The sequence below is a fragment of the Pan paniscus genome, chromosome 15 (assembly GCF_029289425.2).
Source record: "Pan paniscus chromosome 15, NHGRI_mPanPan1-v2.0_pri, whole genome shotgun sequence".
Classification (NCBI taxonomy): domain Eukaryota; kingdom Metazoa; phylum Chordata; class Mammalia; order Primates; family Hominidae; genus Pan; species Pan paniscus.
Genome location: NC_073264.2, coordinates 53,820,660 through 53,832,738, shown reverse-complemented (window position 1 = coordinate 53,832,738; position 12,079 = coordinate 53,820,660). Strand labels below are relative to the sequence as shown.

Sequence of the window (12,079 nt, the reverse complement as noted above, 5' to 3'; positions counted from 1 at the left end):
CACGCCCCTGCACTCCAACCTGGGTGACAGAGCGAGACTCTGTCTCAAAAAAAAAAACAAAACTTTTTTTTTTGAGACAGAGTCTCGCTCTTGTTGTCCAGGCTGGAGTGCAGGAAATCGAATTGAAGGAGAGAGGAATCAGCATTGTCAGAATGCAGCAGAGATTTCATGAAAATTGATCATTGGGTTGGGCAATAGGAAAGGAGAGAGGAATCAGCATTGTCAGAATGCAGCAGAGATTTCATGAAAATTGGTCATTGGGTTGGGCAATAGGAAGGCCCTGTAAAGAGGAGTTTCAGGGGAGTAGAGCTGGAAACCAGACTGCATCATGGGTTAAAATGTGAGTGGGAAGTTGAGGAGTGAATGAGAAGTGAAGTCAGTGACTGCATACAGCTTGCTTTCAGGAATTTGAGGTAAAGAAGGTGAAGATGTTACGTGTCATGTCTTCCCCCTTCAGATGATTCTAAGCACCTTGAGACAAATGTCTAGTAATATACCACGTGTGCAACCATATTCAGTAAATATTAATGACAGGAATGATTCTAATAAAAATATCAGCACTAAACCCATTAGGTTTTTACTTAGCCTTTCTTTGTACTAATTTATTTCCTTTAAATTGTTTTCTTCCAGTCTATTCAATGACAGAAATTGTTTGGGTACTGAGAAGCTTCCCACAGAAATCCCCACATACCATTTTGAGACACTGGACTCAAGCCATTTCCTGCTTTGGTCATTAAAAAAAAAATAGTAGCTGTTATTTACACAGTAATCAGAATTCCATCAGGAAATGCTGTGTGCATTAAATCTAAGTCATGTTATTGTTATAATCACTAGTATTAGAAAAACAAGTTTGTGACCTTGTTCATCTCTAAAAAATTTAATGTTGTTTAGCAAAGTTGTAATGAATGGGAAGTTGGGCTTTCAGAAATCAAAGGTTGATCTATGTACCCTGTGGGTGCTCTTTAAATAGTTAATGAATCAGTGATTTCATGGCCCCTAACACAGGTGAGACGATTGCCTGAGCAGGTATATTTGAAGAAGCAAACTCATGCAAAGGGAGTTTCCTTCTGGCCTGAAAGATTCTCATGGACACTTCAGTGATATTCACATCACACACATAAAACTGTATTTACTTATTCTAAAATCGCTTACAAATCTGAAAGAAAACATTATAATTATCTAGACAATAAGGTAAAAAAAGTGGATACTTTTTCTAAGTTTGCTAGAAATTTATTCTGGGAAAGAGTTTGAGTTTTATGGAAAATAATTTCTATCATGAGAACACTGACATTTTTAAGCTCCCCCAGGTTACAGGTCATTGCATTAGGGTAAAATGTTAAGCTGATTCATATTCAGATTGCTTCCTTCTAAAATCATAGGCTTTATTCATTTCCTCTTTTCTTATTGTGTTTCTCATTTTTGATGGCCTAATCTTCATTTATTAGTACTGTGGCCAATGAAAGATTTTCATTTATTCCACGAACATGTACAAAGACAAGATCCTTGTTAAGGATCTCTGGGAGTCTCAGGGACATTTGAAACACAATCCCTGCTCAAGAAGTTTAAAGATGTTACAATTCAGTGAAGAAATATGAAGTAGAAAATATCATAAAAGATTATATACTAATGCTGAAATGAACATGGGAGTGCAGATATTTCTTTGACATACAAATTTTATTTTTATTTATTTTTATTTTTATTTTTATTTTTAAGACAGAGTCTTGCTCTGTCACCCAGGCTGGAGTACAATGGCATGATCTCAGCTCACTGCAACCTCTGCCTCCCAGGTTCTAGAAATTCTCTCACCTCAGCCTCCCGTGTAGCTGAGACTACAGGCACACACCACCATGCCTGGCTAATTTTTTGTATTTTTAGTGTAGACAGGGTTTCACCATGTTGGTCAGGCTGGTCTTGAACTCCTGACCTCAAATGATCTGCCCGCCTCAGCTTCCCAAACTGCTGGGTCAGGTGTGAGCCACCATGCCCGGTCTGACACGCCAATTTTAATACCTTTGTATATACACCCAGAAGTGGGATTGCTGGATCATATGGTAATTCTATTTTTAGTTGTGTGTGTTTTTTGTTTGTTTGTTTGCTTTGTTTTGTGAGATGGAGTCTCGCTCTGTTGCCCAGGCTGGAGTGCAGTGGCGCGATCTCGGTTCACTGTAACCTCTGTCTTCCAGGTGCAAGCAATTCTCCTGCCTTAGCCTCCAGAGTAGCTGGGACTACAGGCACGTGCTGCCACGCCCAGCTAATTTTTGTATTTTTAGTAGGGACGGGGTTTCACCGTGTTAGCCGGGATGGTCTCCATCTCCTGGCCTCATGATCTGCCTGCCTCGGCCTCCCAAAGTGCTGGGATTACTGGTGTGAGCCACCGTGCCCGGCCTATTTTTAGTTTTTTGAGGAACCTCCATACTATTTTTCAAAATGGCTGTACTAATTTACATTCCCACCAACAGTGTACAAGTGTTTCCATTTTTCCACATCCTTTCCAGCGCCCGTTATCATTCATCATTTTGGCAATAGCCATTCTAACAGGTGTAAGGTGACATCTCATTGTGTCTTTAATTTGCATTTTCCTGATGATTAGAGATATTAAGCATTTTTTTCCTATACCTGTTGGCTATTTGTATGTCTTTTTTTGAAAAATAACTGTTCAGATCCTTTGCTGCTTTTTAAAAATCAGACTATTTATTTTCATAACATTGATTTGTTTCTTATACTCCCATGTTCATTTCTGCATTATTTACAATAGCCAAGATATAGGAACAACCTAAGTGTTCATCGAGAGATGAATGGATAAAGAGAATCTTGTGTGTGTGTATGTATGTGTATATATATATATATATATATATATATCTACTATACAGCCATAAAGAAGGAAATTCTTCCCAGTACTTTGGGAGGCCGAGGCGGGCAGATCACGAGGTCAGGAGATCGAGACCATCCTGGCTAACATGGTGAAACCCCGTCTCTACTAAAAATACAAAAAATTAGCCGGGAGTGGTGGCAGGCGCGCCTGTAGTCCCAGCTACTTGGGAGGCTGAGGCAGGAGAATGGCGTGAACCCGGGAGGCGGAGCTTGCAGTGAGCCGAGATCGCACCACTGCACTCCAGCCTGGGTGACAGAGCGAGACTCCTTCTCAAAAAAAAAAAAAAGAAGGAAATTCTGTAATTTGTGACAATATGGATTAACCTAGAGGCCATGATACCAAGTGAAATAAGCCAGGCACAAGAAGACAATTACCACATAATCTCACTTACATGTGGAATCTAAAAAAGTTTATCTCATAGAAACAGTAGAAAGGTAGTCACCAGAGGCCGGTGGGCAGGGAGGATGGGGAAAGGGGAGGTGTTGGTCAAAGGGTGCAAAGTTTCAGTTAGACTGCAGGAATAAGTTTTAGTGATCTAATGCACTGCATGGTGACCACAGTTAATAAGAATTGCAAAATTGCTAAAAGAATAATTTTTTAATGTTCTCATCAATGAAAAATGAAAAGTTGGTGAGGCAATGTATCTGTTAATAAGCTTTATTTAATCTTTCTACAATGTATATGCATAGATCAAAACATCCCATTGTATCCTATAAATATACACAATTATTATTTGTCAATTAAATATTTTTTAAAAAGTACATACTAAGTTCCATGGATGTCTCTCCAAGTGTAGGAACTGGACCTTATACATCTTTGTATCCCAAATGTCAAGCTCAGCTTGTCACAGAGTAAGTTTACTGAATTGAAATCATTGAGAGACTGGAACTGGGTTAGGAGGAAACCAGGAAGACGACTTAAGACAGGGAGAACATGACCTGGGTCTGGCCCTAAAAAGGATAACTGGGGCCTGTATATAGGAATATGAAAAAGAGCTTTTGGCCAGGTGCGGTGGCTCACGCCTGTAATCTCAGCACTTTGGGAGGCCAAGGCAGGCGAATCACGAGGTCAGGAGGTTGAGACCATCCTGGCTAAGATGGTGAAACCCTGTCTCTACTAAAAATGCAAACAAATTAGCTGGGCGTGGTGGCACGCGCCTGTAGTCCCAGCTGCTCAGGAGGCTGAGGCAGGAGAATCACTTGAACCCAGGAGCTGGATTTGCAGTGAGCCAAGATTGCGCCACTGCACTCCAGCCTGGCGACAGAGTGAGAATCTATCTCAAAAAAAAAAAAAAAAAAAAAAAAAGAAAAGCTTTCAGGTTAGGAGGGAGATTGTATTAATATGTACATGTGACATGTTGTAGATACTAGAATTAGAGCTTCTCAGGTCCATCAGGATCTCAGATGGGTTGTTGACTTTTACTACATGTCTACTTGGCAGTGATAGGCAGAGCTCTAGGGTTTGCAGTAAAATACATGAGTTTAAGTCATTTGAACTATTTCAACATTTAATGTGCATGCAAGATGTCGGAAAGCTGCCAGTTTCACCTAGAAACTACCTTCTTAGGCTTGGTGAAGTGGCTCACACCTGTAATCCCAGCACTTTGGGAGGCAGAGGCAGGCAGATAACTTAAGGTCAGGAGTTCGAGACCAGCCTGGCCAACATGGTGAAACCACATGTCTACTAAAAATACAAAAGTTAGCTGGGTATGGTGGCGCAGGCCTGTAATCCCAGCTACTCGGGTGGCTGAGGCGTAACAATCACTTGAACCCGGGAAGCGGAGGTTGCAGTGACCCGAGATTGCGCCACTGCACTCCAGCCTGGGTGAGGAAGTGAGAGTGTCTCAAAAAAAAGTCTTCTTAAAACAACAAACAAACAAACAAACAAAAAACAAAAAGTAAGGCCAGGTGCAGTGGCTCATGCCTGCAATTCTAGCACTTTGGGAGGCTGAGATGGGTGGGTCACCTGAGCTCAGAGTTAGAGACCAGCCTGGCCAACATGGCAAAACCCCTTCTCTACTGAAAATACAAAAATTAGCCGAGTGTGTGGTGGCTTACGCCTGTAATCCCAGCTACTGGGGAAGCTCAGGCAGGAGAATCTCTTGAACCTGGGAGGCAGAGATTGCAGTAAGCCAAGATGACGCCACTGCACTCCAGCCCGGGCGACAGAGCGAGACTCCACCTAAAAAAAAAAAAAAAAAAAAAAGTAATCCCAGCACTTTGGGAGGCTGAGGCGGGAGAATCGCTCTTGAGGAGTTTGAGACCAGCCTGGGCAACATGGTGAAACCTCGTTTCTACTAAAAATAAAATTAGCCAGGCGTGGTGGTGCACGCCTGTAGTTCATGCTACTCAGGAGGCTTAGGTGGGAGGATCGCTTGAGCCCAGGAGTTCGAGGTTGCAGTGAGCCGCGATCGCATCATTGCAGGCCAGCCTGGGTGACCCAGGGAGACCCTGTCTGGAAAAAAAAAAAAAAAGCGGATAGACTAGTCCCAACTCTGAATGTTAAAAGACCAGGACTGGGTATCAGAGGACCTCCAATCCTTGCTCACCTTACCTCACTTCTCTAGGCCTATTTCTTCCTATCATATGAGCGGGTGGCTTCCACCCTCGCTGTCTAATACAGTGGGCACTAGCCAGCCACATTTGACTATGAAATGGGTCTAGTTCGCATCGAATACACACTGGATTTCAAAGACAAAAAAAGTCAAATATCTTATGAATAAACTTAATGTTGGTTATATTTTGAAATAATATTTTGCACATTCGGGGTTAAATAAAAATATTTTAAAAATAAAATGTACCTGTTATTTTTACTCTTCTGCTGTGGCTACTAAAAATATAAATGACATATGCTGCCCTGGTCTAGATGCTCTCTAATATCCCTTTCAGCTTTAAGACTCCGCCGGGAACACGGTGGACACGTAATTCGTACGATTTGATTGTCTCGCATTGAGATACGGAAGGATTGGCCGGGAGTGAGCGGGCTGGGGCTGGGCGGGGCGGCGCGGGGCGGGCACCCCCCACCCCCCAACCCCGCAGGAAAATACAGGCCCCTCCGGCTTTCGCTCTCGCTCTGGGAACTGGAAGGACCCCCGACTCCCGCGCAGGGCCTGGGGTTGTGCGCGCCGGGTTGCGTCTCCAGGCCGGGGGCGTCAGGGAGCCGGGGGCGGGGACGGGCGCGGGCGCAGCGGACCGGGCGGGGCCGAGCCGGGAAGCTGGTCGGTGCGTCAGCCTCACGCGGCGGGAAGGAACCGGTCCGAGGCCCCGGGCTGCCGGCGCGGGCGCCGCGGCACGTCCACAGGCAGGGTCGCGAGGTGGCGATCGCTGAGAGGCAGGAGGGCCGAGGCGGGCCTGGGAGGCGGCCCGGAGGTGGGGCGCCGCTGGGGCCGGCCCGCACGGGCTTCATCTGAGGGCGCACGGCCCGCGACCGAGCGTGCGGACTGGCCTCCCAAGCGTGGGGCGACAAGCTGCCGGAGCTGCAATGGGCCGCGGCTGGGGATTCTTGTTTGGCCTCCTGGGCGCCGTGTGGCTGCTCAGCTTGGGCCACGGAGAGGAGCAGCCCCCGGAGACAGCGGCACAGAGGTGCTTCTGCCAGGTGAGCGATGTGCGCGTTGGTGCTGAGGGTCCCGGCGCCCTCCGCGGCGTGCACTGTCCCGCACGCCCTGGCGGGTGAGCGGCTGGGGGTGCGTCCTTGCATCTCTTCCCACCGGGAATGAGACTCCGGTGCTGCTGCCCGGTGGCCGGGACTGAGTCTGGCTTGGCGTGGACCGGGCCTCCACGGCAGCCTGGACGTCGCCGCGCCCTCCGGTGCCTCAGACCTGGAGAGGGGTTGGGTGCACGCGGTTGAGTGGGTTTATGCATCTTTGTTGGTCTTATCTGCCCGGGGAGAGTGTGCACAGTGTATAATGCACTGCCAGTATTTGCTATTTTCACAGAACCTGGATCTTTCTCACTTCTCTCTTGACCAGGAACTTGTGTACCCAGTACCTGTGCTGCGTGCATTTCGCCAGCCTTTCTGGCTAAGACGTTTGTGGGCTGATCTCAGATTTCGATGTTAGGCGGAAGAATGGCTGCTTGCGGTTTTTCTGTGTGTAAGCCCAACTACCTGATGTCTTTGGGACTGCAGTTGCCCTCTGGTTTCTGGTCCTGTGTGCTCTTTTTCTCGAATGTAATGAGATTCTCTTATCGTGACACCCGTTAAGCTGGTACGAATTGGGAGGAAGGTCCTTATTCTTCAGTGCACAAGTTTAATTACAAGCGGATTATGATCATTTCCTTCTGTAAGAGATGTGGTTTCTTGAGCAAAAAATTGAGAGAAACTTACAGTTTTCCATTATCTTCAGTATCTAGTATTTCAATGTGATTACTCTTGTCAAAGCCACTTTTTGGTTGACTCTGTTGATAAAAATTACGTTTTATACAAAATTAAGGGTTATTCCTAAGTGGATTTTGCTATTAATTTATTATCAGAAATACCATTTTATGTGTTTAGGGGCATGATACCATGTCAAAGGAAAGATGCATTTAAATATTATGAAAGGTTTCTCTTTCACTACTTTACATTCTTGGATTTTGTTGTTTTGCTGAGTGATTTGGGAGTTGAGGTGAGTGTTATCTAGGAAACTAAGGGAAGTTGAAAGAAAATTGCTACTTTACAACTGAGACATTGAAAAGTCCTTTACCTTCAATCATTACAAACGACACACAATCAAGTACTTAACAGGAAAAGGGGTCATTTTTCTTCTGATTAGAAATATAACGCAACACCGAGATTAAACATTTAAAAAATAAGATAGAAATAAGTGACTTTAAAATAAAATACTCTTTACGGAAAGAAGATGTCCAATGTAACATTTTCAGCTACATTCTGGAGATTTGGATACTGGAATAAAAGTACATGTTGAACTCTTCAACTTTTACTTTTTTTTCCCTTGATAACCTTTTTGGAGTTCTGCTTAAAATTGGAGAACTTTAAATTCTTTACATTTATTTTCTTTTTCTTCTAACTAGTGATTAAACTTTTCCTGTTTCACAATACCCTCATATTCAAATACTTCCCTAACATAAAATTCTGTTAAGCCCCTTTCTTTTTCTTTTAGAACGAGAGTGGCTATCTGTGTTTCTTTTCAGACTCAACCTTGAAAAATAGTAAATTGGGCTGGGTGTGGTGGCTCCAGCCTGTAATCCCAGCACTTTGGGAGGCTGAGGTGGGAGGATCTCTTGAGTCCAGGAGTTCAAGACCAGCATGGGCAACATAGTGAAACCCCCGTCTCTACAAAAAAAATTAAAAAAAGAAAAAAGCTGGGTGTGATGGTGTGCGCCTGTGGTCTCAGCTACTTGGGACACTGAGGTGGGAGGATGGCGTGAGCCCAGGAGTTCGAGACCAGCTTGGAGACCCGGTCTGTATTAGTCTGGGTTCTCTAGAGGGATAGAACCAATGGAATATATATATATATAAAGGGGAGTTTATTAAGTATTAATTCACACGATCACAAGGTCCCGCAATAGGCTGTCTGCAGGCCGAGGAGCAAGGAGAGCCAGTCTGAGTTCCAAAACTGAAGAACTTGGAGTTTGGTATTTGAGGGCAGGAAGCATCCAGCATGGGAGAAAGATGTAGGCTGGAAGGCTAGGCCAGTCTCTCACGTTTTTCTGCCTGCTTATATTCTAGCCATGCTGGCAGGTGATTAGATTGTGCCTACCCAGATTAAGGGTGGGTCTGCCTTTCCCAGCCCACTGCTTCAGTGATCGAGGCTGCAGTAAGCCATGATTGCACCAGTGCACTCTGGCCTGTGTGACAAAGTGAGAGTCTGCCTCAAAATAATAATAATAAAAAAAAGTAAATTGAGGATCATATAGTTAAAAAAACAGTTTTAATAGAAATTTAGAATGGTCTACTTATTTCATGATTTGAGGGAGCCTAAGCAAAAAAAAAAAAAAAAAGTTGTCTATTTAACTAAGAACAGAGACTATCAATTCCAATTCTATAAATGAAACAATAGGGCCAGTAGTGGAAGGGATGAGGATGGGGGGAGAAGGGAGGAGAGGTGGCACTGATGAATAGACATGCAGAGAAAAATAGAGGCAAGCATATAGACAGACATACACAGAGAAACAGCATGAGAGGGAAAAGAAAAAAAATGGAGAAAGAAAAGGGGAGATAAATGGTGCAAATCATTCATTCAACAAATGTAACCACTCTGCACGTTGACCAGAGTGTTTGGGACACAGAAGTAACTATGGCATTATCCCTGCCCTGAAGAGCTATAGTTTAGTGAATAATGTTCATTGGGGATTCGTGGGAGGCACAGATACTAAGCACTTAAAAAACAAGTTAGGAAATATTGCTAGAAACTAAGTTAAAAACTAAATTTTCACCAGATGTTTGGAAATACAAGTTAAAATCTTCTCTGGTTCTGTTTACAATATCCAGTGAGCTGCACAGTCCCGTTGATTGTTTTGGTAATAGTTTTATCTTTTCTTCCTGTTGCCTGTCCCTCTTATCACATCTGCCTTGGGTTACCACATCCCCATCCATCGTCACACTGTTGCATGGTGCCTGGCTTATAGTAGGGTTCAGTTCACAGAATGTCAGCTCTGATTTGAGCTAGAGCAGTGACCTTAGAAAGTCACTGAATTAAAATGTGTAGAGCTCTACAAGTAATCAGATTAAATTCATCAAGCATATGTTGAAACCTACTGTGAACAATTTTTGGGAGATCAAAAAATGAATTAAAGGTGTGACACTTCCAAGAAGTGAGCCTGGTAAATAATTGGTGCTCAACAAGTTCTAGGGAAATTATAAGATGCAAGCACTATGCCAGCAGGAGTATATTTTAAAAATTATTCTGCTTAGCAAGCCATTTGCATGTTTTCTGGAACTGATCTTTCAGATTGGTTGATAGCTCCAACTGAGTCTTTGAATTTGGTCAGTTGCTACATATGCCTGTTAGTTGATATCAAATCCTGCTAAAATTATTTTCACTGTATGTTGTAAGTTCCTTTGATAATAGTGCTTAAGTGTTAGTTGCTCAAAATGAATGATTAATTGCCTTAGACTTGTAAATCTGTATATGTAACCTCATGTAAGAATTGTATATACAACCTAGGCCAGGCATGGTGGCTCACGATGTTTGTAAACTCTTACTTGCTAATGATGTTTTATCAATCTTAATATGGCTAGTGCTAGTAACACTCAGGATAGCTTATTTGAGCACGGTAAATCTCTGTCAGGCTAATGAAAGGGGAGAGTAGCTCAGAGTCCAAAATAAATACTCCAAAAATGGATCTTTTTTAGCTTGGAGCGCATTTAGTAGATTTAACCTGTCAAGTGTCTTGTTAGGTCAGTTGAAACAATGGTTTTAATTGTTAGCCCAGTGGCTGCGCCGTGGGAGAGACACTTGCTAATATGTTGAGTGGTGGATGGAAATAAGCCCAGGATTATAACTTAGTCAGAGGGCTCTTTGAAACAGGTTACACTGGAGAGGTGTCCACTGACTCTATGTGTGTGCTGCATTCCAGGCTTTTCTGAATAAACTGTGTGGAAGAAATATTTTCCTGATGGTTGCCAGTCATTTGACAATTTAAAGTTTCGGCAAGACTAAGTCTTTAAAGCCAAAATGACCTGTAGCGTTCTAGGTCCTTAGGATGGTGCCTACTACCTGGTGTGGAATCTTTGGTATTTCCCTGCTTCCATTGACAGACTTGTCCCAGTGTACTTCTGTCAACAGATGAGTACTTTTTATGTTTTTTTTTTATGGTCATAAAACACAGTAAAATTAAATACACCTGAAGTTCTTTGCCAAATACAGCACACTTTGAGCACATTGATTTATTTATGTATTTCTCTCCACCTTTATTGAGGTATAATTGACACATAAAAATTGCATATATTGGCTGGGTGTGGTGGCTTACGCCTGTAATTCCAACACTTTGGGAGGCTGAGGCACGTGGATTACCTGAGGTTGGGGGTTTGAGACCAGCCTGACCAACATGAAGAAACCCCATCTCTACTAAAAATACAAAATTAGCTGGGCGTGGTGGCACATGCCTGTAATCCCAGCTACTCAGGAGGCTGAGGCAGGAGAATTACTTGAATCCGGGAGGCAGAGGTTGTGGTGAGGTGAGATCGCACCATCACACTCCAGCCTGGACGACAAGAGCAAAACTGCGTGTCAAAAGAAAAAAGAAATGCATATATTTAAGGTGTACCACATAATGTTTTGATATATAAAAGGTCCTTATCCTTTTTTTTTCTTTTGAGACAGAGTCTCGCTTTGTCACTCAGGCTGGAGTGCAGTGGCGTGATCTTGGCTCACTGCAAACTCTGCCTCCTGGGTTCAAGTGATTCTCCTGCCTCAGCCTCCCAAGTAGGTGGGACTACAGGCACCCGCCACCTTGCCCTGTTGGCCAGGCTGATTTTGAACTCCTGACCTCAGGTGATCTGCCCTCCTTGGCCTCCCAAAGTGCTGGGATTATAGACACGAGCCACTGTGCCCAGCCCTTGCCCATTTTTTAATTGGGTTATTTGTTTTTTTGTTGTTGAGTTGTATGAGTTCCTTTTATATTTTGGATAATAACATCTTGTCAGACAGATGGTCTGCAAATATTTTCTCCCATTCTGTAGGTTGCCTTTTCATTTTGTTGCTTGTTTCTTTGTTACATAGAAACATTTTAGTTGCATGTAGTCCCACTTACTTATTTTTGCTTTTATTGCTGGTCTTCTTGGTGTCACATAAAAAATCATTGCCAAGACTAATGTCATGGAGCTTTTCTCCTATGTTTTTTTCTAGGAGTCTTGGTGTTTCAGGGCTAACATTTAAGTCTTTAATCAGCTTTGAGTTGACTTTTGTGTGTGTTGTAAGATAAAGATCCAATTTCATTTTTTTGCACATGGATATCCAGTTTTCCCACCACCATTTATTGACAAGACTGTGCTTTCCCATTGTTTGGTCTTGGTCAAAGATTAGTTGGCCAGACATGTGTGGGTTTATTTCTGGGCTTTCTATTGTTTTCCATTGGTCTATGTATGTGTTTCTATGCTGATACAACACTGTTGTGATGACTGTAGCTTTGTAATGTAATTTGAAATTACAAAGTATGCTGCTTCCAGGTTTGTTCTTGCAAAATTGCTATAGCTACTTGGGGTCTTTTGCTGTTCCATCCAAATTTTACAATTTTTTTTTTCTATTTTTGTGAAAAATGCCATTGG

General features: G+C 43.2%; 1 protein-coding gene across 1 annotated transcript in view; it reads left to right on the top strand.

Annotated features, from left to right (window-relative positions):
* Positions 1–5,870: 5,870 nt before the first annotated feature.
* ERO1A (endoplasmic reticulum oxidoreductase 1 alpha) overlaps positions 5,871–12,079 on the top strand; it is a 56,282-nt gene continuing 50,073 nt past the window's right edge. Inside the window, exon 1 of the mRNA XM_003831710.6 lies at positions 5,871–6,466. Within this exon, the coding sequence (XP_003831758.1) occupies positions 6,353–6,466 (114 nt within the window). The 5' untranslated portion in view covers positions 5,871–6,352. The remainder of the gene's footprint in view (positions 6,467–12,079) is intronic.